This window comes from Moschus berezovskii, chromosome 1 (assembly GCF_049115385.1).
Source record: "Moschus berezovskii isolate FMDL1 chromosome 1, NW_MosBer_1.0, whole genome shotgun sequence".
In the NCBI taxonomy this organism is placed as follows: Eukaryota; Metazoa; Chordata; class Mammalia; order Artiodactyla; family Moschidae; genus Moschus; species Moschus berezovskii.
The window spans coordinates 105,667,595-105,694,747 of record NC_142460.1 but is presented as its reverse complement, the minus strand read 5'-3'; the positions used below and the strand labels follow the sequence as shown (position 1 = coordinate 105,694,747).

At 41.7% G+C, this 27,153-nt stretch overlaps 1 protein-coding gene, 1 long non-coding RNA gene and 2 other non-coding genes across 12 annotated transcripts in view; 3 read left to right on the top strand and 1 right to left on the bottom strand.

The window, feature by feature from the left end:
- The window catches only part of MCF2L2 (MCF.2 cell line derived transforming sequence-like 2), a 299,932-nt gene extending 288,066 nt beyond the window's left edge, over positions 1-11,866 (bottom strand). For all 6 annotated transcript variants that reach the window (XM_055409620.2, XM_055409628.2, XM_055409637.2 and 3 more), the window contains exon 1: positions 11,248-11,866. In XM_055409620.2, coding sequence (XP_055265595.2) covers positions 11,248-11,323 — 76 coding nt within the window. In that variant the 5' untranslated portion in view covers positions 11,324-11,866. The remainder of the gene's footprint in view (positions 1-11,247) is intronic.
- Positions 11,867-17,910: 6,044 nt separating this feature from the next.
- Positions 17,911-26,831, top strand: LOC148778787 (uncharacterized). 4 transcript variants are annotated; one of them, XR_016038050.1, is made up of 5 exons: positions 17,911-18,355; positions 21,176-21,271; positions 22,442-22,547; positions 23,947-24,005; positions 26,100-26,831. It is a non-coding gene; the product is annotated as an uncharacterized LOC148778787 (long non-coding RNA). The 4 variants fall into 4 exon arrangements; XR_016038048.1 differs by lacking the exon at positions 23,947-24,005 and having other exon boundaries at positions 26,100-26,829; XR_016038049.1 differs by lacking the exon at positions 26,100-26,831 and having other exon boundaries at positions 23,957-24,523.
- LOC129553853 (small nucleolar RNA SNORA81) lies at positions 22,638-22,812 on the top strand. Its single transcript, XR_008685533.2, has one exon. It is a non-coding gene; the product is annotated as a small nucleolar RNA SNORA81 (small nucleolar RNA).
- LOC129553653 (small nucleolar RNA SNORA63) lies at positions 23,758-23,889 on the top strand. The gene has a single exon (XR_008685502.2). It is a non-coding gene; the product is annotated as a small nucleolar RNA SNORA63 (small nucleolar RNA).
- Positions 26,832-27,153: the final 322 nt, after the last annotated feature.

The following is a 27,153-nucleotide window of genomic DNA, read 5'->3' as shown; positions in this document are numbered from 1 at the left end:
TCAATTCAGGATGGCTATTCTCTATATATTCTAAAAACCAGATTTGGAGTATGGCTTCCTGTAAAAATGAATAGACCATGGCAAACATAGTCTATTCTGTAGAAGAAATCATTAAGAAAGTGTTAAAACACACTAAACGGTTTATTGGACTGTTAATCGCTGCCATTTTAGGAATTATTGTTATAGCTACTACAGCAGCTACAGCAAGAGTGGCATTACATCAGAGTGTACAGACTGTGCACTTTGTACAAGAATGGTGTAAAGATTCTGATGTTCTTTGGTCTACCCAAAGACAAATAGATGGAAAATTAGCTGCACAGATGGCTTATTTACAACAGGTTGTTATACTACTAGGGGATCAAGTAAACAGTCTGCAAAAATAGATTCATCTTAAGTGTGATTGGAATATTACTTCTTTTTGTGTCACTCCTCACAAATATAATGAATCATCATTTCATTGGGACAAAGTTAAACAACACCTCTTAACTCAAGGTAATCTATCTTTGGATATAAGTAACTTACAACAAGAGATTATGGAAACTTTCTCTCAGAAACTACACCTTTTGCAAGGATCTAATCTCCAGTATTCTTGCCTGGAGAATCCCATGGACAGAGAAGTCTGGTAGGCTACAGTCCACGGGGTCGCAAAGAGTCGGACACGACTGAGCGACGGAACGGAACGGAATCTGCTAGATGCAGCAGCAGATGGGATTTCTCAGTTAAATCCCATCCCTCACTTGAAAACAATCAGAGGATCAATGGCTGGTTTTATGTTAATTTTTAGATGTCTTTTTTTTCTGTTTCTACATAGTCTGGTGGTGAATCACCAAGAAGTCCACGGACAACAACAGCAGTCAGCGACTATCACTTTGGCTTCCATGATCACCAATAATCACCGAAAATAAGCTTCAAAAAATAAAAAAGGGGGATATGTAGGGAATATGCTATGCACAGGCCTGTACTATAATTAACAGGGCTTCTTTGAAAAATAAGAATGACTTTCTTATCACCCCCCTGGGAGCTGTAAAAAGTACATCCTGGAAAGACATCTAGAAAACAAGATGTTGAAGTACTGATGTGACTGATGGAAAACCATTAGTGACTGTTCCCGTAACCAGAGCCTTGAGGGAGTTGCTGAGAAAGGGCCTCACTAGCCAAAAGGCTAAACAAAGTCATTAAAGGCCTGAAGGTTTGACATTGAGGACTGTGCATTGTATATATTTATCCCCAATCTGAGGTTGTAAAGAACAGATATCTCTAGAGCACGAATAAGGAAGTAGAAGTTAACAATAAAAGGCATGCAAGGATTCTGATCTGGGCTTTTGCCTGCAAATGGCATCAGCCCCCTGATCCCCACTTTATTTGTAAGTCTTATTTTTCCTTATTCTTCTGCAGCACCGCTCCCTCAGGCCAGTTCATCGTTGGGCTGGTCCCGACACCCAGTCTGTGATATTTTGTTATAGCAGCCCAAATGGACTAGACACCCACTGATTTCTCTATTGTTTACAACAATGCCCTGATTTGTCAAATGCTCCACAGTCTGACCCAATCAAATTTAGGCAGAGGTAGTTTTTGAGGCTTTGTGCTTGTTCTGACCTCAAGAAGGCACATCTTAATATCTCTTTCCCTGGTTCTCTTGGTAAATAAGCTGGCCTATGGCTTAGCTTGTTGCTCTCATAGAGCTATTCAGTTCAGTTCAGTTCAGTCGCTCAGTCGTGTCTGACTCTTTGCGACCCCATGAATCACAGCACGCCAGGCCTCCCTGTCCATCACCAACTCCCGGAGTACACTCAAACTCATGTCCATCGAGTCGGTGATGCCATCCAGCCATCGCATTCTCTGTCGCCCCCGTCTCCTCCCACACCCAATCCCTCCTAGCATCAGACTCTTTTCCAGTGAGTCAACTCGTCGCATGAGGTAGCCAAAGTATTGGAGTTTCAGCTTTAGCATCAGTCCTTCCAATGAACACCCAGGATTGATCTCCTCTAGAATGGACTGGTTGGATCTCCTTCCAGTCCAAGGGACTCTCAAGAGTCTTCTCCAGCACCACAGTTCAAAAGCATCAATTCTTCGGTGCTCAGCTCTCTTCACAGTCCAACTCTCACATCCATACATGACCACGGGAAAAACCACAGCCTTGACTAGACGGACCTTGGTTGGCAAAGTAATGTCTCTGCTTTTTAATATGCTATCTAGGTTGATCATAACTTTCCTTCCAAGGAGTAAGCGTCTTTTAATTTCATGGCTGCAATCAGCATCTGCAGTGATTTTGGAGCCCCAAAAAATAAAGTCTGACACTGTTTCCACTGTTTCCCCATCTATTTCCCATGAAGTGATGGGACCAGATGCCATGATCTTCGTTTTCTGAATGTTGAACTTCAAGCCAAATTTTTCACTCTCCTCTTTCACTTTCATCAAGAGGCCTTTGAGTTCCTCTTCACTTTCTGCCATAAGGGTGGTGTCATCTGCATATCTGAGGTTATTGATTCAACAATCTTGATTCCAGCTTGTGCTTCTTCCAGCCCAGCGTTCCTCAGCATGTACTCTGCATATCAGTTAAATAAGCAGGGTGACAATATACAACCTTGACGTACTCCTTTTCCTATTTGGAACCAGTCTGTTGTTCCATGTCCAGTTCTAACTGTTGCTTCCTGACCTGCATACAGGTTTCTCAAGAGACAGGTCAGGTGGTCTGGGATTCCCATCTCTTTCAGAATGTTCCAAATTTATTGTGATCCACACAGTCAAAGGCTTTGGCATAGTCAATGAAGTAGAAATAGATGTTTTTCTGGAACTCTCTTGCTTTCTCCATGATCCAGCGGATGTTGGCAATTTGATCTCTGGTGCCTCTGCCTTTTCTAAAACCTGCTTGAACATCTGGGAGTTCACGGTTTACATACTGCTGAAGCCTGGCTTGGAGAATTTTGAGCATGACTTCACTAGCGTGTGAGATGAGTGCAGTGGTGCGGTAGTTTGAGCATTCTTTGGCATTGCCTTTCTTTGGGACTGGAATGAAGACTGACCTTTTCCAGTCCTGTGGCCACTGCTGAGTTTTCCAAATTTGCTGGCATACTGAGTGCAGCACTTTCACAGCATCATCTTTCAGGATTTGAAATAGCTCAATTGGAATTCCATCACTTCCACTAGCTTTGTTCGTAGTGATGCTTTCTAAGGCCCACTTGACTTCACATTCCAAGATGTCTGGCTCCAGGTGAGTGATCACGCCATCGTGATTATCTTCATCGTGAAGATCTTTTTTGTACAGTTCTTTGTGCATTCTTGCTAACCTCCTCTTAATTGCTACCACCAAAATCTCCATTGTTTTCAAGAGTGTCTTTAAGTTTCAGCTTCCCCCACACTCTGTTTCAAGTCAGTTCCTTTGGGGAAGGCTTTGTACTCACTATTCTCAGGGAATGTCTCTCTCCTTGAGAAAAATCTCTGAGCCAAGGGCATAAGCCTCTGGTCTTCTTAGTATGCCTCCTCATGTCAAAACTCCACCCTATAAGGGAGCTAGGGCAAGATCAATCAGGGTTTGGTGTTCTCCAACTCATGGGTTCAGTTCAGTTCAGTTCAGTCGCTCAGTTGTGTCAGACTCTTTGCAGCCCCATGGACTTCAGCATGCCAGGCCTCCCTGTCCATCACTAACTCCCGGAACTTACTCAAACTCATGTTCATCGCATTGGTGATGCCATCCAACCATAATCCTCTGTTATCCTCTTCTCCTCCCGCCTTCAATCTTTTCCAGCATCAGGGTCTTTTCCAATGAGTCGGTTCTTCTCATCAGGTGGCCAAAGCATTGGAGTTTCAGCTTCAGTCCTTCCAATGAACATTCAGGACTGGTTGGATCTCCTTGCAGTCCAAGGGACTCTCAAGAGTCTTCTCCAACACCACAGTTCAAAAGCATCAATTCTTCAGCGCTCAGCTTTCTTTATAGTCCAACTCTCACATCCATACATGACTACTGGAAAAGCCATAGCTTTGACTAGATGGACCTTTCTTGGCAAAGTAATGTCTCTGCTTTTTAATATGCTATCTAGGTTAGTCACAGCTTTTCTTTCAAGGAGCAAGTATCTTTTAATTTCATGGCTGCAGTCACCATCTGCAGTGATTTTGGAGCCCAAAAAAATAGTCTCACACTGTGATCTTTTTTGTATAGTTCTTCTGTGTTATTCTTGCCACCTCTTCTTAACATCTTCTGCTTCTGTTAGGTCCATACCATTTCTTGGAGTACAAAATGAAGCAGGTCCAAGGCACATGTGGATTAGAGATTTCATCTTATGAGTGAGGACTGGGTGGGAAAGTAGACTCTAACCTCTCAGTCACACTCACCAAGAACTGAGCCTCTGCAACCTACAGTTGGAGAATATAAGAAATGCTGATATGTTGCCCCTCCTGGTGAGATACTATATCTCTTAATTGAGAGCTGAGGAAAGAGGAAGCCCTGTCTTCTTGGCCATGACCCAATCAAGAGTGGAGCTTCCTTTACACTGAGCTATTTCAGAGATACAAGCAGCTCAAGTAACACATACTCACTGTTTTTACCAAGATTTAGTAGATTTCCTTGCCTTCATTTTTTTTTTCATATTCTATATGCCCTTAGTACAACTTCCAGAGACTTTAAAAGTTTATTTTACAATTTTCACAAGATGTTACAGATGTATCACTGGGGAATGGATCCATGGGGTTCTCCACACTGGCATTCCAGCAATGGAATTCCAAATATGCACTGCTTTTAATGTAAGAAAATATTATTTTATTGTGAGCATTAAAACAGTTCTTAAATTTTATTTTGCAATTTAGTTGTCAATTATTTTTTTTAGGGTGCAGTTTTAGTCCACAAGCCCTCGGCACAGTGTCTAGAGAGCTTAACAGAGAAATGGCTCAGATCCAGTTAATTCACTTTTAGCATAGGATATAAGCATCTGAATGCAGAGTTCCAAAGAATAGCAAGGAGAGATAAGAAAGCCTTCCTCAGTGATCAATGCAAAGAAATAGAGAAAAACAACAGAATAGGAAAAACAAGAGACCTCTTCAAGAAAATTAGAGATTCCAAGGGAACATTTCATGCAAAGATGGGCTCGATAAAGGACAGAAATGGTATGGACCTAACAGAAGCAGAAGATATTAAGAAGAGGTGGCAGGAATACACAGAAGAACTGTACAAAAAAGATCTTCACGACCAAGATAGTCACGATAACGTGATCACTGACCTAGAGCCAGACATCTTGGAATGTGAAGTCAAGTGGGCCTTAGAAAGCATCACTACTAACAAAGCTAGTGGAGGTGATGGAATTCCAGTTGAGCTATTTCAAATCTTGAAAGATGATGCTGTGAAAGTGCTGCACTCAATATGCCAGCAGATTTGGAAAACTCAGCAGTGGCCACAGGACTGGAAGAGGTCAGTCTTCATTCCAATCCCAAAGAAAGGCAATGCCAAAGAATGCTCAAACTACCGCACAATTGCACTCATCTCACACGCTAGTAAAGTCATGCTCAAAATTCTCCAAGCCAGGCTTCAGCAGTATGTAAACCGTGAACTCCCAGATGTTCAAGCAGGTTTTAGAAAAGGCAGAGGCACCAGAGATCAAATTGCCAACATCTGCTGGATCATGGAGAAAGCAAGAGAGTTCCAGAAAAACATCTATTTATGCTTCATTGACTATGCCAAAGCCTTTGACTGTGTGGATCACAATAAACTGTGGAACATTCTGAAAGAGATGGGAATCCCAGACCACCTGACCTGCCTCTTGAGAAACCTGTATGCAGGTCAGGAAGCAACAGTTAGAACTGGACATGGAACAACAGACTGGTTCCAAATAGGAAAAGGTGGACGTCAAGGTTGTATATTGTCACCTTGCTTATTTAACTTATACGCAGAGTACATCATGAGGAACACTGGGCTGGAAGAAGCACAAGCTGGAATCAAGATTGCCGGGAGAAATATCAATAACCTCAGATATGCAGATGACACCACCCTTATGGCAGAAAGTGAAGAGGAACTCAAAAGCCTCTTGATGAAAGTGAAAGAGCAGAGTGAAAAGGTTGGCTTGAAGCTCAACATTCAGAAAACTCAGATCATGGCATCTGGTCCCATCACTTCATGGGAAATAGATGGAAAAACAGTGGAAACCGTGTTAGACTTTATTTTTTGGGGGCTCCAAAATCACTGCAGATGCTGATTGCAGCCATGAAATTAAAAGACGCTTGCTCCTTGGAAGGAAAGTTATGACCAACCTTGATAGTATATTAAAAAGCAGAGACATTACTTTGCCAACCAAGGTCCGTCTAGTCAAGGCAATGGTTTTTCCCATGGTCATGTATGGATGTGAGAGTTGGACTGTGAAGAAAGCTGATCGCCGAAGAATCGATGCTTTTGAACTGTGGTGTTGGAGAAGACTCTTGAGAGTCCCTTATACTGCAAGGAGATCCAACCAGTCCATTCTAAAGGAGATCAATCCTGGATGTTCATTGGAGGGACTGATGCTGAAGCTGAAACTGCAATACTTTGGCCACCTCATGCGACGAGTTGACTCGCTGGAAAAGATTCTGATGCTGGGAAAGGTTGGGGGCGGGAGGAGAAGGGGACGACAGAGAATGAGATGGCTGGATGGCATCACCGACTCTGTGGACATGAGTTTGGGTGTACTCCGGGAGTTGGTGATGGACAGGGAGGCCCATCTGATAATCCCATCTGAATAGCAGATACTCTGCTCATTAGACTCTTCCTTCAGCACCAACTTTAGCTGAGACATAATCTGAGGCATTTCAGTCACTATTCCATTGTATAGAATAAAGAATTGTGAGCTGAATTTCTTAGTTTAGTATTCTTCTGGTTGCCTATTACTAATGCCAGTAATGTCCTAAATGTAGCAACCTGGGTTACAAATCAAAATCCTACAGCTTTTATCACTAAAACAGCCACCAATCCAATCTCCAATTATATAAGGATATCTCAAAGGATAGTCCCTCCTGCTTCACAGTTTAATTGGGCATGGACGAACATAAAATTATTTAGAACAATGATAAAGTAAGGTAAAAATAATTACTTCTAATATGAGATGACAAGGTGGAGAGTGACCTGAACTAGAAATGTGAAACCTGCATGGGGCATCACCAACACGGATCAGCTGGATGACTAAGGGTTTCCACTGAATAGAAGCTCTGCGTTAACCATATGTGCCCTGTCTATCAAAGTTCTAGAGCAATGTGAGATGCATTACGAAAAATTTCATGATTTCTGAGGCAGCACCTTTGCATATAAATAGCAGTACAGTAAAAGTTGCAGAGATTAAAGACTTGAAAGGGATGGGATGGAGAAAATCATGCAACGCTTCTGATTCTGAAATTCTGTAACTGAACCAATGTGACTGTATAGTTCAGAGTAAAGGTGAGAGGATGGTCCTCTTTTGTGCCCTACATGGGTAAAAACACACTTGGACGCTGTTCACGTGTGAAGTGCATATTTTTATTAGGTTCCCTGACAAACTAACAAAATCCAAAGAAAGAGATCCCACAAAGAACCACATCATATGAAGAACACTTGAAGGACTTCATGTCTACCTGAAAAATCGGGTTTAGGAAACAAAACAGTTATTTACAAATGCTTCCAAGCTGTTCTTAAAAGCATAAAAATTGCCTGACATTACTAAGTACTCAAAGTCCAGTTCAAGGCACAACAAATGACTCATTTATTCAGTAAACATTTATTCTGTGCCTCCTCAGAGGAAGTCCTGTGTTAGGTGAGTGTCTAGGCCACATGGATAAGTAATGAAGAGTCTAGGAGCAGAGATATGCACATGAATAACCAACTAACTATAATACAAGGGAGAGTATGAGAGGTGTCATGTGGGTAGAACAAAACCTACTTCAAATTCAAAAGCAGGAATCACTATGTCCTGATATCAGGATCAGAGAAGGTGACATTGATTCAGGACTGAAAGGTGTATACTATTCATGTGAGAAGAAACATATTAGGGGCGTCACTCAAGGTGGGGGGAAAGCAGAAGCAAAAGTTTAGAAGTGGGAACAGGGTAGAAAAATATAGTGGAACAAAGCTGAAGAACAGAAGAGCCTGAGTTAAGCAACCATAGGTATAGAAATATCAGGTATTGGGGAGTAAGACAGGAAGGGTGCCAAATACTCCAGAGCTTGTACTCCAGGCTACAGACAATGACTATGTATGTATATCATTAAAGGTTCTAGAATACACCATGCTCTGTGTGTGTGTGGTTTTGCTGTTGTTTTTATTCCTGGTATAGATTAGAGGCAAACACAAGAAAGGCAGGAGGCTTGCACAAGGATTAGTCAGGAGGAAATGACATTCTGAAGCAGGTCACAGACAGGTAGCAGTGCGAACGGACAGAGGAAAGAGACTCATGAGATATTTCAGAAACTGAATCATCTGGCCCCAGACCTGAACTGTCAAATCTAAAAGACTGTGTAAACAGCAGAAACCCCAGCTGGAGGAGGAACTGACTGAGAGGCAGAAGTGACCGAATTAATATGAAAGCACAGCACTATTGCCCAGTTGAGTGGGTAGGACAGGACCAGAAGAATGTTCTACGTCTTGCTCCAAGCACTTCTCAATCCTTCCCCAACTCATGATGACACCCCCTCAGATGCTGCTCACCAAGGAAATGCCCGAAGTCAAATGCAGAGCCAATCCTATACAATTCAAAACACAAACTTGTAGAAAAAGAGATCAGATCTGTGCTAACCAGAGGAAGAGGGTAGGGGGAAATGGGAATTGGATGAAGGAAGTCAAAAAGTATAAACTTCCAGTTATACGATAAGTAAGTACTAGGGATATGTATAACATGATAAATATAATTAAGGTATGTTATATATGAAAGCTGTTAAGAGAATAAATTCTAAGAGTTCTCATGACAAGTAATAAAAAAGCTTTTTCTATTTCTTTAATGATGCATCTCTGAAGGAGGCCATGGTAACCCACTCCAGTACTCTTCTTGCCTGGAGAATCCCATGGACAGAGGAGCCTGGTGGGCTACAGTCTGTAGCCTCGGAAAGAGTCGGACATGACTGAAGCAACTTAGCACACAATGTTGTATCTCAATGATATGATGGATATTCACTAAACTTACTGTGGTAATAGTTTCATGATGTGTTTAAGTAAAATCATTATACATCCCAAACTTATACAGTGCTTGCTGTATGTTAATTATATATCAATAAAAATGGAAGAAGAAGAAAAAAAAAAAAAACAGAGCCAATCCAGTCTATGAAAAGCTTTACTAGCTACACAGTTCAGTTCTCCATGAAGGCCAGGGCAGCTTCTGGGTTAGAGAACCCCTCAGTAAGATCCTCAAACAGAGCATCTGAAAAGTACCTTCTAGCCCTAAGCCTGCAACTGGTTAACCTCTTGAAATCTTAAATGATGAACCTCCTAAGTCTCAATTCCTTTACTGTAAAATGGGAGTGATAATGTATACTCCCACCTACTTCACAGGTTTGTGAGATTAAACAGGAAGAGACAGAATGCTGCAAAGCAAACAAAAGCCGGGGGTCATTAGAAGTTCTTTGAGGGCATAAACTACAACAAATTCATGTTTCTATCCTACATGGAGCTGACTATGGAAAGAGGGAGGGAGCAAGGTGGAAAAGAAAATACCATAGTCTGGGCCCCACAGACAGCCTGGGGTCAGCCAAGGAATATACCACCTATCATATCTTCAAGAAGAGCCTACATCCAGAGAAACAGGTGAGAATAATTGTCCACATCTACCTCCTCGTTTAACTGATGGGAAGCTTCACCCTGAAAGAGGCCCAGTGATCTGTCCGATATCTTTAGTGGCAGAGGGTCCAAGAATAGGACCAATAACACAGTTACAGGTTAGATGGTATTTTCATAAACATTATCTTACAAGCAGACTTTAAGCTGGGTGGGAAGGATTATTAAAATTCCCATTTTCCAGTCTAAAGTTGAATGACTTTTCTAGGGCAGGATTCAAATCCAGACAGTCGTACCCCCAGTTCACTGCTCTTTCCCTGTTGGTATTAGCACAATCATCTCATCATTTGGTATATTTCAGACTCGAAGTTCTGTTTTATTTTATCCAGGCTTCAGCAGTATTTCACATTCAGTCTTTCCTGGTAGAGTTCTACTGACCTTTTGTCTTAAAAACCAGTTCAGTGCCCACACTGGGCACCAGAAACATGTTTTAAAACTGAATCATCAAAGCTGAGCCTCCCCGTGTATCCATAAACCATTTTCCAAAGTATATCCTCACATGTGTATCATTCTATAAGTATGAATAATGTATCATTATTGTACTAAACACATTGACCTAGGGTGCTCAAAGAGTACTGATGGCTAATTGAAGCAATATTTATCACATAAATACCAAGAAGGCAGTTTTAACAAATGGGTGGAACAATGAGATTGAAAACTTAATGACTTTATCAATGAAAACTGATTTGCATTCACAGAAGGACCTCAAAGTGAAGTGAGCAACAGAGAAAACTATCAGGATAATTCTAGTCAGCTACATTCTCTGAATGCGTTTTTTTATTTAAGGAGGTCCAGGGAAGGCGCAGAGGTGGGGGGAATGATAAAAAGAATTAACCTTGCCACTGTCTCAATGTCCTGTCTTTCCACCATAACCCTTATTTCAGGAAGAAGGTATGCATGTTTTGCTCCCCTTTTTAACTCATGGAAGAGGATTAAAACTGCTCAGTCTCCCAGGGCTTGCAGAGGTTTCTCAGTGGGTTTCACCAGGGATGGGGCGACACCTTCAGGCAGCACTTCCACGGGATAGGCCAGGGAGCAGGACTGCGCAGAGGCCCTCTACTGTGGCCCGCACTTCGGCACCCCATCTCCCAGTGCCTTGGCAGCAGTTTCTGCGGGAAAGCACCGGCCTCCCTTCCTCCTGTTCCTTCTCCTTTCTAGTCGCGTCAATTACGACACAACCTGCCACCCTTGCCCGCGGTCAGCAGCGGGTAACAGGTCCTAACCTCCGGAGAGCCCTCGGTGTAGGGTTCAACACACTTGGCAATTGCCTGGTGAAGACACCTGCCCCACAGCCTACCCCGGCCCCGCCAGACTCGGCGGACCCGAGGGCTGCGAGCGCTGCGCTCCAGGCATGCCCTTTACAGAGCAGCACCCAAAGCAGCAAGGTCCATACCCAAGGCCATCCCAGGGCTGCTGTGAGGGGCGGGGGGAGACTAGGCCCCAGACAACGCCCCCACCCTCCATTAATAAAACGCAAGATTTAAAAAACCTTCATTTACCGACATGAGTGATCACTGTGGCCAGTCGTCGTGTGAATTCCTGAGGGGCCATTTCTTCGTTTAACCAAAACAGCATTTCACCGAAAAACCACTTGGTAGAAGCAAAACAAACCAACACAAATCTGCTTCTATCGCTGCTATGGATGACTATTTAAAGGCATCTCCTCCAAAGGATGTTCGGTCCTCACACTCTTTCTCGCTCTCCTAAAGAGCACAAAACGAGAGTCCCTCCCAGTCAAGGCCAACTCTCCACGGCCGCGCGGCTAGAGGACGCCAGCCACGCCCCGCAGGGGGCAAATTTAAAGATTAGGTCGAGCAGCTTTCCCAACGCGACGATTGCCTTTGGGAGACAGCAAAGTAGCAGTTCCGAAGGTGAGAAGAGCACGTCGCCCCAATCTCGCCGTAACCCTGCTTCTGGCTTCCTGGGTCGAGGGGGGCGAATAGATTTCTGGATCTGAGGTCCAGTCTCTGGCTCGGCCTCCTGGGTGGGTCGGGATGAAGTATGCTCTGTCAGCCCACAAGAGGCGCGCGGACTCGGCGGCTGCGGAGGACCGAGCAGCTGAGGTGCGGAGGACCTGGGGGCGTGCTCCGCGCCGCCTCCGCCGCCTCACAGCGCGTCGCAGCGTTTCCAGCCTCCGCGCGCACCTTTCCCCGCCCGGAGGGCGGTGCCCGACGCGCCCGGAGAGGTGCGCACGCGCCATGTCCTTATTCAGAGGGATGATGTGCCCACTCCCCTGTGTTAGTTGCTCATTGGTGTCCGACTCTGCAACCCCATGAACTATAAGCCACCAGGAGTGGGTTGCCATTTCCTTCTCCAGGGGATCTTCCTCATCAGAGGATGGAACCCAGGTCTCTTGCATTGCAGGCAGATTCCTTACTGTCTGAGCCACTAGGAACCTATCTTGAATCGTCCCTTAAGACTGGGGGCGATGCAAGATCTGTCCTCCAGCTATCGGGGAGAGGAGACAGAGACTTCAGTTTCTTATCCCACCCTACTCCCACCCCCTCGCCTGGCATCTGTGGAGAAGCCCAGGCAAGAAAGGGACTGGCAGGAAGTTCTGCGGCCGCCCGCCGGTGCTCTGGAAGAAGGGCTGTATGAGGTACAGTTGACCGTCCCATCTCGTGACTCCGGGGAACCAGGGGTGGCTAGAGTTTGTTTCCCCGTTAGGGGTTGTCTCGTTCAGTTATCAGCGTCCACTGGACACACTCGCATTTGGAGCAGGGAGTGCGGGCTGTGCAGCAGCCGGGCTCGGCAGGCGTGTACATACGAGTGACTCCACCGTGTGGGCCTTTTCCTTTGTGCAGCTCGCCAGCGCTGCGCCGGCCAACAGTCAGGCGCGGCAGCACTCCCTCCGGGAAAGGCTCTAGCACAGCGTCCTTGCGAATCCTCCTTGTCAGCCGCAGGAGCGTCTGCTCCGCAACTATCCAGTGGTAGATGCCGTCGCAGGGCTTCATTAGGTGGCTCCAGATACTACCTGACAGGAGGAGTAACCGAATTCAGAAGCCCACGTAAAAAGCCTGAGCAAATGCAAATCTGGCCAGGTTGTCCCCCCAGTCCATTCTTAAAAGGAGATACCGGGTCGCGAGAGTGCCAGGATTACCCACAGGTTCTGAGCCAATTCTGGAAAGCTCAGGTTTCCTCTTTTTCATGTAAAAAGCCGAACCCCAAACACCTTGGATGAAATTTCTAGTAATAGCCCCTCAACCCAGGCGTTTGGAGATATTCTTTAATGCTTTCTGCTAACAGTTGTGGGCTGTGGTTAAGAGATGGTGTTAAGCTACCTGCAAAGTGAAATTTGTGCAGAGGTTCTTCCCTCCTATGACTTTGCCTGCACAAGTAGAGCAACCATTTTCATAGCAACCCTTGCAAGAAATTCAGAGAGGGGTTAAAGACCCAAAGGAGTAATATAGCTTTGGGTTGTGTTTCCACAGTAGTTTCTGGCTCTTCAAGGATGACTAGTGTTTTTGAGGAACCAAATGAAGGCTTACCTGTTAGTAGTAGTAGTATCTGGTGCCCAGTCAGAGCCAACTGTGAACTGGTCCCTAGAAAGCAACATATTGCTGAGGAGACTGATAATGTGGGACTTTCTGGAATTTGCAGATTCAGTGACCTCAGCTTCTTGGATTAAGTCAGGTTCTTATGGGTGAGAATCACAGATGGAAGGGAAGGGAGAAGGGAAGAGTAAGGAGAATCTTATGAATAGGAATGAGAGAAAAAGGAAAGAAAAAAAATCACACTCAGAAGGCAGCTATCCTTCCCACATCTGTACCCTCACAATCTTCAGGGGTTTCCATGGAGATGAATTGGCTGACTTATGGCAAGATGTAACAGGCAGTGTCTGTCCTCAGAAACCAATTCTGTCCCCTCATCTTTAACACACAGTCTCTGGGGTCTCAGCTACTCTACCTGGGCCATGAGGGAGTAGGTCTGTGATCCCCAAGGTCCCTTTAGTAGTTCTGAAATCGTATAACTAAGAAGAAATAAGCATAGCTTTCAATAGCCCATACCTCCTTGTTCCTTCAGGAAAACAGTCATTATCTCCATTTTTCTTGTGAACGTGGACAGGCTTCCTGTCTTCTCTTCTCCCCCGCCCTCCTCCCTTCTGTGCCTCTTTTTATCTATCCTAATTATGATTTATCTCTTGTCTCTGACAAATTACATTGCTCTAATGTATGGCAAAATCAAGGAACAAGTCAGAATAGCCTGCCTTCCTCTCTACTGAACAAATTAATAATCAGTCACATCTACTGAACATCAATTATATGCCGAAGGTTGTGATGTGCTTAGTCCCTCAGTCATCTCCGACTCTTTGCAATCCCATGAACTGTAGCCTGCCAGGCTCCTCTATCCATAGGGATTCTTCAGGCAACAACACTAGAGTGGGTTGCCATGCCCTCCTCCAGGAGATCTTCCCAACCCAGGGATTGAGCCCAGGTCTCCCGCATTGCAGAATCTTAAATATCTGAGCCACCACGGAAGCCCATGAATACTGGAGTAGGTAGCCTATCCCTTCTCTGGGGGATATTCCCAAGCCGGGGATTGAACTGGGGTCTCCTGTATTGCAAGCAGATTCTTTACCAGTCGTGATAGGCAGTGTCAATTACAGCAGCTATCACCACCATATAGTAAGTGACTGCTCTGTGCCACCTGGTATGATGGCAGGCATTTCACAAACACCATTTAAGCCCCACAGTAACCCTGTATGGGAGAAGGCAATGGCAAGCCACTCCAGTACTCTTGCCTAGAAAATCCCATGGATGGAGGAGCCTGGTGGGCTGCAGTCTGTGGAGTCACTAAGGGTCAGACACGACTGAGCGACTTCACTTTCACTTTTCACTTTCACACATTGGAGAAGGAAATGGCAACCCACTCCAGTGTTCCTGCCAGGAGAATCCCAGGGACGGGGGAGCCTGGTGGGCTTCCATCTATGGGGTCACACAGAGTCGGACACGACTGAAGTGACTTAGCAGCAGCAGCAGCAGCAACTGTGTATGGCTTTAGTCTCATTTTGTAGATGCTGTTCGTATAAGAACCAAAGTGTGTATCACTAAACATATGACTCTAGACCATTTTCTGCCTTCAGGTAAGGATTTGCCTGAGTTTGCAAAGATAAATCATCCTCCAAGCACTACCAAAGTAGATTCTACATCCCTTTTGGTGGATTGTCAGCAATGCCTCTGACAATGAAGAGAAAGACAAAGGATCCACCCTGGGTGCCACAAATGAGGTGAGGTACCATTGGACCACCTTGTTTAGTCTAAATCAGTGGTTCTCAAACTAGCAGAATCACCTGGAAATATAGATGAATTTTTAAAAAATACAAATTCCTAGTCCTTGCCTCCAGGGATTCTGATTCAGTAGTGTGGGATGAGATATAAGAATCTGCATTTCTAACAAGTACCCAGGATTACTGATGCTGCTGGTCCTGGGACCACACAGTGAGTACCACTGACTATAGCAAAACTCTTCAAACTTCTTAGGCTGCAAACCATAGCATAATATAAATTTAACCTCATGACACAGAAGACATAAATATACATAACTAAAACAAAAACAACTGTCATATGGAACAATTTTTTCCCTTAAGAAAATTAACTCAAAATGAATCACTGACCTAAATGTAAAACACAAAACAATAAAATTCCCATAACAGTTTTCATTCCAACCCCAAAGAAGGGCAATGCCAAAGAATGTTCAAACTACCATGTATCTGCACTTATTTCACATGCTAGCAAGGTAATGCTCAAAGTCCTTCAAGCTAGCCTTCAACAGTACATGAACCAAGAACTTCCAGATGTACAAGCTGGATTTAGAAAAGACATAGGAACCAGAGATCAAATTGGCAACATTCATTGGGCCATAGAGAAAGCAAGGGAATTCCATAAAAACATTTAATTCTGCTTCATTGACCATGTGGATCACAACAAACTGTGGAAAATTCTTAAAGAGATGTGAATACCAGGCCACCTTACTTGTCTCCTGAGAAACCTGTATGCAGGTCAAGAAGCAACAGTTAGAACTGGACATGGAACAACAACAGCCTGGTTCAAAATTGGGAAAGGAGTACATCAAGGCCGTACATTATCACCCTGCTCATTTAACTTCTATGCAGAGTGTATCATGCAAAATGCCAGGTTGGATCAATGACAAGCTGGAATGAAGATTGCTAGGAGAAATATCAACAACCTCAGATATGCAGATGATACCACTCTAATGGCAGAAATTGAAGAGGAAATAAAGAGCCTCTTCATGAAGGTGAAAGAGGACAGTGAAAAAGTTGGCTTAAAACTCAACATTCAAAAAATTAAGATCATGGCATCCTGTCCCATCACTTCATGACAAATAGAAGGGGGAAAAGTGGAAACAGTGGCAGATTTTATTTTCTTGGGTTCCCAAATTACTGTGGATGGTGACAGCAGCCATGAAATTCAAAGACGCTTACTCCTTGGAAGGAAAGCTATGACAAACCTAGATAGTGTATTAAAAAAGCAGAGACATCACTTTGCCAACTAAGGTCCATATAGTCACAGCTACGTATGATAGTCATACCAGTAGTCATACACGAATATGAGAGTTGGACCATAAAGAAGGCTGAGCAACAAAGAATTGATGCTTTCAAATTGTGGTGTTGGAGAAGATGCTCGCAAGTCCCTTGGACAGCAAGGAAATCACACTAGTAAATCTGAAAGGAATTCAGCCCTGAATATTCATTGAAAAGGCTGATGCTGAAACTGGAGCTCCAACACTTTGGCCACCTGATTTGAAGACCCGACTCACTGGAAAAGACCCTGATGCTGGGAAAGATTAAGAGCAGGAGGAGAAGCGGGCAGAAGAGAATGAGATGGTTGGATAGCATCACCGACTCAACGGACATGAATTTGAGCTAACTCCAGGAGATGGTGAAGGACAGGAAAGCCTGCTGTACTGCAGTCCATAGGGTTGCAAAGAGTTGGACATGACTTAGCAAACGAACAACAACATAACATAGGAGAAAATCTAGATAACCTAGGATTTGGTGAAGACTTTCTAGGTACAATACCAAAGGTATGTACCATGAAAGAAAAACTTGATAAGATGGACTTCATTAAAATGAAGCTTTTCTGCTGTGTGAAAGATACTATTAAGAGAATAAAAGGATAAGTTGTGGGTTGATAGAAAATATGTATGAAAAATATAACTCTCTGTTAAAAAAAAAAGACTATTATCTAAACCATACAAAAAACTCTTTTTTTAAAAAAAAGGACTGTTAAAATACAAGAACTCTTAAATCTCAATAGTAAGAGTAACCTGATTTTTTTAAGTGGGGGAAGGGTTAAGCTCTATCTTACGCTCATTATTGCTGTAAAAATAGTCTAAAAACTTGCAGCTAGAAGACAGTAAGTTCTAGAGATCTAATGCACTGCATTAGTGATTATAGTCAACAATACTGTATCATGTACTTCAAAGTTGCTAGGAGAGTAGATCTTAAATGTCCCATCAAAAAAGAAATCATAATTATGTGACATGAAACAGGTTTCGGCTAATCCTATGGCAGTAATCATATTGCAATTCATAAAGGTATCAAATCAATAGGTTGTACAGCTTAAACTTATACAATGCATGTGACAATTATATCTCAATTTTTAAAACGTAACATTACAGAAAAAAGTTTATCTTAACATTCTGTAATTTCAATTTTGAGACAATTAACAGGAGGATTTGTTTTAAATACGTTTTTCACATTTTTGGACACATTATAAAATGTATTTTTCATACCCCACACCCTTTTATATCAAGATATTCCCCCTTTCTTCTTCCCCTCAGAAAACTCTGTAAGATTAAGGGTCATGTAAGGGCTCTTCCGGAGAAGGCAATGGCAAGCCACTCCAGTACTCTTGCCTAGAAAATCCCATGGACAGAGGAGCCTGGTAGGCTGCAGTCCATGGGGTCGCTACTAGTCGGACACGACTGAGCGACTTCACTTGCACTTTTCACTTTCACGAGTTGGGAGAGGGAAATGGCAGCCCACTCCAGTGTTCTTGCCTGGAGAATCCCAGGGATGGCGAAGCCTCGTGGGCTGCCGTCTATGGGGTCGCGCAGAGTCGGACACGACTGAAGCGACTTAGCAGTAGCAGCAGCAGCAGCAGCAAGGGCTCTCCGCCCTGAAGCCCATGAGAGAAAAAGAACCCCATAAACCACAGAAAAAAATATCCATGGGGCACTCAGGTAGCCTAAAAGGTCTGAGAACAGCAGGCCCTACCCTAGCTGGATCCCACCCCAAGGGACGAACAAAGCAGGGACCACCACCGGCACGCAGCCATCTGCGGCACCGCAGCTCTGCTCTCTTCTTTGATTGGTCTTAGCGGTGACGCCCCCTCCCGAATGCCTCGCTCGGATTGGCCTGCTTCTTGGATCAGACTGGACGGTGGCCAGAGGAGGACAAGAGACTTCTATACGGTCTGGCGGGACGATTTGGGTCGCATCTGAGACGCAGTTGCACATCAACAAGCGTCCAGGCTTCAGGGACATGGCGGCGGCCTCTGTGGTGTCGGTGCTGCTGATGGCGACTGAGAGGAACCGGTGGCAGCGAGTCCAGAGCCCGCTGCTGCTGCTGCCGCCCAGGCAACGGTGGGTGGAAAGGCGGCTGTGCTCCTGCCCAGGGATGGGGGAGCATGGGGTGTTGGCCCGCCTGAGCGGTGCGAGTTGCGGGGGTTCGGGAGGCTCGGTAGAATCTGCTTGTCAGCGGATTCTGCTTTCAGCCCCACCCGTGGGAAGACCTCCTCCACCCAGCCCTCCCCTTTCTTCCCCTTCTCGAGATTCATTCTTCAACCTGCCCTTTGCCTTAGTTTCTCCCGTTAGGGGTGGGAGTGGGGGGAATGGAGCTGGGCCTACCATCCTCCAGCCCCTCCTACCTATGGGGGCAAGAAGAGAGTTGACAGATTTAGCGATAAAAATACAGGATGCTAGTTAAAATTTAAATTTCAGATAAACAACACAATTTTTATTATAAATGTTTCCGATATCAAATCAAATTAAAAATATAAAACTATTTGTTATTTGTCTGAAGCTTAACTGGGCGTCCTGTTTTTATCTGGAAATCCTAAGCAAGACTACCATTTATACAACCTCCTAACCATTTACAGTGTCCTTTCATAGCACTGCCTATATAGGGAGTATTATAATCCGTGTTCTAATGAAGCCCAAAAGGTCTAACACAAGATTATGCAACTAGTAAGTAATGGGGCCAGGAGACTTTAAAAGCCATTTCAGTTCTGCTGTCTCTCTCAGGTGTGCATTTCAAAGAAAGATTCCCGGGGAGCTCTTTTAATTCTTAGAATGAACCTAACAAAAGCAAATATATCTTTCAGGGGGCCTGGAAAGTTGTTTTGTATTTAGGTTCTTTGCTGTGGCATTTACCTTATATTTAAGGGAAGAAACTGTATTAAATTGTTAAGGAATATTGACTTACTGTGTGATGATGAAAGTATATTATATATGTATTAAATCACAATGGCCTGTCATTTGATTTTGATATCAGTGGATAAGGTTATATTCATGCAAGAGATCCATGCATCATTGCATAGGTAATGATTAAGGCAGTGAAGGGTATTCTGGAATGAAACACACCTGGGTTCAAAACCTAGTTTCACACTTTGATGGCAGGAGGCAAGTTACTTAATCTTTCTGGGCCTCCATCTCCTCGTCTTTAAAGTAGAAATGATAATAATTGTATCCACTTCATAGGATTGTTGTATTGAATTTTTGTCAAGTGCCTGGGACATTGAAATTTATTAATTTTATCTATGATTAACCATTACACTTTAACTTTTAGTAAATGTGAATTTTTGGCATAAATTATTACATAATAAGGATTTTGATTTTAGTTTTAAGTTGAAAAAAGCCAAGTAATTAAGAATATTATAAATATTGTGAGTTTCAGTGCAAAGAAACATACTGTTCAATAATGGTTAAAGCAGATATTTTAGACCATAATATACCAATTTTACCAAATCACAAATCTCTAAGCCAGGCTAATATAATAAAAATTTATATTTTAGTCTCAGATATTGTTCCCCATGTATAATCTTACATGCTTTAATATTCATTGTGTTATAAACAGGAAGAAACATTAGCACTCTCCAAGGGAAAGAAAATGACTATAGGCTGAGAAATAAAGCCAAAAAATAGGTTTATGGTCAGTGGCTATTTATGGTGAGGTAGACTTAGTATGTTTTAAAAACCAAATGTCAAACTTTGTAGGAGTTTTATATTTCTTTTTATTTCCTTAGTGTTTACAGTGTTAACACAGTTCACTTACAAACTATTCTTTAAAATTCCTCTTGGGAACTTTTCCCAGTTTTTCTCCAGAAAAACCTTTCCACCACCTTGAAGAAAATTTGGAATTATGAAAATTAAAGATCTAATCTTAGCAACTATTGACTGTTACCTGAGTGATAGTAAACAAGTCATTTAACATTTCTGAGCCTTGGTTTATCTCTAAAATCATAACTACCAAAAACCTGTTCCACCATCCCCAAGGTTTATAAATGCTCCCAATTATTACTAGCTGTTGCCCACCAGAGAAAACGTCAACCAGGGATGAATCCAACTATTTGTATTCTTTGTGCCTGCAGCAAGCCTCCTCACTGGACTACAGAAATTTGCACACTGGAAAGACTTGCAATAAAATAAATTCATGATAGTCCACTTCACCTGAGCTTTCAACAGACCAAGAAATTAAAGCTTTCTTTCTTTTATAGTAGACAGGATCTATACCCTTTTTGTTATTGTTGTTAAGTTTAACTGCAATTTTTGCAACATAAAAACTGTGGTCTCTGTAACTAGTTAGAAATCTTTGTCACTCGTGATATATCTGTTGCTTGCTATCTGTTTTCAAAGCTTATTGCTATGTTAGCTCTAAAATAAAGCTTTTCTTAACAAAACTATAGGCTTTATTAAAATCAAGTCTGCCAATTAAAAAACAATGGGAAAAAAACTCAAGGCTGTATAAGTTTCCTATTGGAAAGATACTTATTTTTGAAGTGAATGATAATCAGTGAATACATATCAGAACAATTTGCCATGATCTATAAATATAGAGCTTGTTTCCCTACTTATGTGTCTTATACATAAAAGAATAATGAAAATGTTTGTTTGAATTATTTGATTATTTAGCTGGTATGTGTAGGAAACTGAGGATCTCAAGTTTGAAAGGGCACAAAAATCTAAAATTAAAAATGAGATGCTTAAATGATTTTATCTTGAAGCAGTTTGATTTGTCTGCCTTGTAAGTTTGGAAGTGATTCTACATTGTGCTGCATAAAAACTGTTCACAGACCAGAATTTTAAACTAAATATAAACAGTTTAACATTTAGCCATATGCCTTGAAAGTCATGTGATGAAGGCTTTATTCGCAAAACATAATAATTTAAGCTTTTGACTTTTAGATCCAAAAGATACTTCTAGCACTTGGATACTACCTGGGAGCAACTTGTCATACCTGTATTGTTTGGAACAAGTGTTCAAAATAAAATACAAAAACGGTAAGCTGATGGAAGAGGCAGCACACAACATCCCTGGTACTCCAGGGAGAATATTTGATATAGAAGATATGTTTGTAAGTATTGGCATATTTTTCCTAGGGCATTTTTAAACCAGTGATATTTAGGGTATGGGAGGGAAAATAATTATCCTAATTGTTTAAGCCAGTGGCCATGCATGAATATCTAGAGATGATTCTAAGGCTTTTCTTTAATAGGCTTTATTTTTTAGAACAATTTTAAGTTTACAGGAAAATTGGGATGAGAGTTCCCAGGTTCCTATATTGTTAACAACTTACATTAGTTTGGCACATTTGTTAAAATTAATGAACCGACATTGACACATTAAAGTCCAGAATCTATTCAGGCTTCCTTAGTTTTTTACCTAGTGTCCATTTTCTGTTCCAGGATCCTGTTCAGGATACCATGTGACATTTAATTATGTCTCCTTAAGCTCTTCTTGCCTGTAACAGTTATTCAAATTCCTCTCCCTCCTCACCATTTTTTTTAATGACCTTCACCATTTTGAGAAGCATTGGTCAGATAGTTAGTAGGATGCATTTGTATTGGAATTTGTCTGATGTTTTTCTCAAGATTAGACTATAGTTAGGGGTCTTGAGGAGGAAGACCACAGAGGTAAAATACCATTTTCATTTCATTCTATCAAGCGTTTTTACTATTGATGTTGACCTTGATCATGTGGCTGAGATAAGAGTTTGTCAGATTTCTTCAGTTAAACTTCTTCTTCCCTCCCCCCTCCTTCTGTACTGTGGTCTCTGGAAGGAAGTCTCTATGCACAACTCACTCTTTAAGTAAAACTTTTTTTCACTTTCCCAAATGGACTAAGATGCTTATTTTGGATGAAGCTGATAAAAAATATTGAACCAAAGGATTAAAGGTCGAATCCACGAGTTTTACCAGAAATCAAATACAAGCACTCAGGTGTGCATGTGATTTTTTGCAGAGGGCAGGTTGGAATAACTTGCAATATAGCTGTGAAGTGCTATATTGTCCTTCCCCTGCCAAAATCAATTGTTTCCTACAATCTCTGTCTAGCTCAGTTCAGTAGTAAGACAGGGACGCTTGGTCTCAAACATTATTCCTCTTAAGTATTATTATGAAAACTGTTACAGTTGATATGTCATCATAATTAGTCATTGTCTCTTTTTTAAGGTGGTGTCCCTTTCTTCCTTAATGCCAATCAATATGCTGAAGTCCTCACAAAGTTCCTGAGAGATCCATTTCAAATTCTAGTGAAGAAAGAACTGATCTTTGAAAGGTATATATTATTGTATCTTATAATAATTTTGAAATAGAGTAATGTTTTTCTAATTAATGTACGTAAAAATTATAACCAGGGTTTTTTTTTACCTTCTTATTTAAGCTCAGTGCTAAAATTGCAGTAGCTAGTATCTGCAGTGTCTTAGTGCTTGTAATAAAGCTAACTGAGTAGACACAAGAAGAAAAACAACTGTGCCAGATAGTAGAAAAACTGCAGGTAACTAACTCCAGGGTATTTTGTTCTAAAATTTGATACAGTAATATCAGTATTTTGGCAGAATTAAAAGAATGGATTTCTAATGGGTTCCTTCCAGTGGTAGGGATAAGAGTGAGAAGTCAAATGGCTTTTTATTCTGACTCTGATCTGAATTAACGTTTTCCTCTCTGAAATACTGTAAGGAAGGAATTGTATGCTGCCTATGACATATGAGGGACCAGCCAGTACACAGGCTGTTCTTTTTAAGGACTCAAGGCAAAGGGTAGACTGGATCTGAGAAAACGCATGTCAGTCTCTTATGTGGCAGGAGCTGTTCTTCCCTGGTATTGCTACTTCAGTTCAGTTCAGTTCAGTCGCTCAGTCGTGTCTGACTCTTTGCGACCCCATGAATCACTGCACGCCAGGCCTCCCTGTCCATCACCAATTCCTGGAGTTCACTCAAACTCATGTCCATCGAGTCAGTGATGCCATCCAGCCATCTCATTCTCTGTCGTCCCCTTCTCCTCCCGCCCCCAATCCTTCCCAGCATCAGAGTCTTTTTTTTCCAGTGAGTCAGCTCATCTCATGAGGTGGCCAAAGTATTGGAGTTTCAGCTTTAGTGTCAGTCCTTCCAATGAACACCCAGGATCGATCTCCTTTAGAATGGACTGGTTGGATCTCCTTGCAGTCCAGGGGACTCTCAAGAGTCTTCTCCAGCACCACAGTTCAAAAGCATCAATTCTTCGGCGATCAGCTTTCTTCATAGTCCAACTCTCACATCCATACACGACCACTGGAAAAACCATAGCCTTGACTAAACGGACCTTGGTTGGCAAAGTAATGTCTCTGCTTTTTAATATACTAACTAGGTTGGTCATAACTTTCCTTCCAAGGAGTAAGCGTCTTTTAATTTCATGGCTGCAATCAGCATCCGCAGTGATTTTGAAGCCCAAAAAAATAAAGTCTGACACTTAAGACACTGTTAATATCTCACTATTTCCTTAATAAACTGAAGCAGGATCTAATTACAACGTAGCTGAGAAGTGCTGCATTGTCTTTGCCCCCTGCTCAAAATAAAACTGTTTCCTTTCAAGTCCTGTCTGCTGTGCCACTGTAGCACCCAGGGATGCGTGGTTTCATACACATTTACCAATTTAAACCCTGACTCAACAAATGACTCCTGATAGTTAAGGCTTATTAGTATTTTGCAGGTGCTGACAGAAAGAAAGAGGTATTACCAAGAGGGAACTCCTTGATAAGGTACAAACTATATTTTGATACTGACTTACTGGTGTTTAATTTCATTATGTTATTTATCTACTAAAAGTTGATTTTGAGGGGAAGATTTTTCATTGTCTTTGTCAGCTCAAGCAATGTAGGGAAATAAAGACCATACTCTACAGACAGCGGTGTGATTTATAGGAAGTTCATTACAGTTTTGTGTCCTGAAAGATTGTATAGACGTTGCTTTTGAATTAGAATTTGAATATATTATCATATCTCAGGCTCACATTTTTATGTACAACTAATGTTCGTGGTTATGAACTATGATCTGCCCACTTCTTGTGAAAACTGTATTCTCAGTTGAGTATTTGTCATCTTCACTGAATTACTTGCTTTTATTCTGGAAAAATAAATCATGTATTGTTTTTTTCAAGTATAATTTCATCAGTCAGACAACCTTGAAAATCGGGTAAATGAATCAGGAAATGTGTTGATGAAAAGTGGTATTTAAATTGTCCTTAGAAAGATTTGTGATTAATCAGAACACAGTGGGAAAACAACGTGAAATGTAGTTCTGATTTTGGACTTTATATAGTTTATATTCAAGGGGTCGCAGAGTCAGGCATGACTGAGCGACTGAACTGAACTGAACTGATAGATTATATTCAAAGGGAACATCACTAATGCTGTTAGATCTGGTTGTCTTTCTTAACTTACACACAAGTCTTTTTTTTTGTCATGTTTCTCATATCTTGTACATTCTTGATGATTTCCTATATAATTGAGATTTTTCTTGGCATTTTCTGGTAGCAATTTATGTTGACCCAGATTTAGTTATAGTATCTTTATCACTTAAATAAATTGAATTATGTCTTGCTACTTATATAAAAAATAACTTTGTCAAAAAATATAGTAGTAGTTGGTAAGAATAGATGATTAGGTGATGCTCAGAAATAGTATCGGCCTGATTTAGGACACAGTGCAACAGCATGTTGTTTGGATAAAGAGCAAGTCAGTGTTTTCCTATTTGTTTTCCTCTTGTCCTGGTTATTTGATATTTTAAGTTGTTCCAGCCAAGACATTTTTGACTGGGTCTATCATCTGTTTTGGAAACTCCCATGGACGGAGGAGTCTGGTGGGCTGCAGTCCATGGGGTCACACAGAGTCAGACACAACTGAGCAACTTCACTTTCTCTTTTCACTTTCATGCATTGGAGAAGGAAATGGCAACCCACTCCAGTGTTCTTGCCTGGAGAATCCCAGGGACGGCGGAGCCTGGTGGGCTGCCGTCAATGGGGTCACACAGAGTCGGACACAACTGAAGTGACTTAGCAGCAGCAGCATCTGTTTTAGCAGAGAGCTGTGGCGGTAATAATGATGCAGTCAACAGTGTTACAGTGTATGATGTGACCTGAGGAGAAATCAGTGATAAATATGGTTTACCATACAGATTTGTTAGAGGTTCCCCCCACACAGAAAAAGTTTTAAGTCCTGACCCAAGTCTGTCCAGTAGAACTTTCTGTAGTGAGGGAAGTGTTCCATGTCCATGCTGCCAAACACAGTGATGACAGGCCACGAGTGTCTACTGAAATACGGTTAATGCAACTGGGGGTAACATTTTCTATTTTATTTAGTTTTAATTTAAATAACCACATGTAGCTAGTGGTTATTGCCTTGGACAGAATAGTCCTAAGCAATAGTTAACATTCCAGAATTTATATTTTCAATTTGTAGTTCCAAAAGTGTGTCAAAATGGATTGCACACCTGTTCCTTTTGTTTCGTCTGGTATTTACGTCTGTCCCAGGCTAATACCTGCTCTTGGCCCACTTTGGCACAGGCTTTAATTTCACTACCCCAAGCACAATTCTGTAGTCTGCTCTATAAGTAATAACACTCAGACTGCCTGATAGAATCTGACCTTGCAGCCAGACGAATCTTTTTGAACAACCACAAAAGTAATATTTTCTTTTTCTCTAGGTTTTGTGATTAGCATCTAGTTCTCTGATTAGAAGCCCTCCAAGTATAATCTTGGCAAAGAAACAGCCACTGGTGGTTAACAAGTAATTCATATCATTTGTACTTCATGTAATGCTTGATAACTGATGGTGAATAATTTTTCTTTTGTTCAGAATTGGAAGCGGGAGTCAGTTTGGGAGGAAAGCTGTGGCCATAAACATTGAAGAAGACAAGAAGATTCTTTGTGACACTGAGACTTTCTACCACACTACAGTGTAGGAAATGCCAAAGACTATGGCTGACCTAATTTAATTCCTGGAATGAAATGGTAATGAATGTAGTGCTTGCTGTTGCTAAATAGGCAATCACATTGTGCATTGTGTTTCTTTTGAGGATAATATATGAAGCTTGTCTCAGTGCTAACAACAGATTAACAATTCAGATTTTGATAGCAAAGCAACTTCAGACATGATTTCATGTGAGGGTAGTCATTGGCTTTATCCTCTTATTTCCTAGTTCTCTACACATGGTTGTATTGAGTATTTTCCATCATTTAATAATATGGACTGAAAGATAAAAAGCAGCTAATTATAAAGTTTGTCTGCCTTTATTGTATTAGTCACTAACTGAATAGAGCTAACTTCAAAATGATTTTTTAAGAAAATACTTAAATTTATTTTGTTTGGTATCGTTGTTTTCAGTAAGGCATTTTATTAGCAGTTAGTTGAATGTTTATTGAATGTTCAATAAATTACAGTGAAGTGTTTTTTCTCTAAAGTTGTTTGGTCCTTATTTTTTAAAGATTTGTACTTCTTGCCATAATCCATATTTTCAAAGGAAAAAGATAAAACATCAGTCTATAGTAATATTTTACTCTAGTTATAAAATTATACACAAAGGATACAACAAACATGGCTTTTCATGAAAAGGTTTAATAGTTCCTAGTTAGCTGCTGCTTGGCAGTAGCATGAAGACCAGTCAATTGCAGATTTCACCAGTACCATCTACTAAACATTATCCACTTCTTCAAGAAGAAAGAAGCAAAAATATAAGATTCCTTCCTCCTCTGGTATGGCAAACATTTCCTGGTATACATCATGTAACTGCTCGACAACAGGTTTTTGTTAATAAACTAATTAATCAATAGACTTCTTTTTCCATAACAATAACATGGGGTTGCTATTTGTTGTTGTTGTTTAGTTACTAAGTTGTGTCCTACTCTTTTGT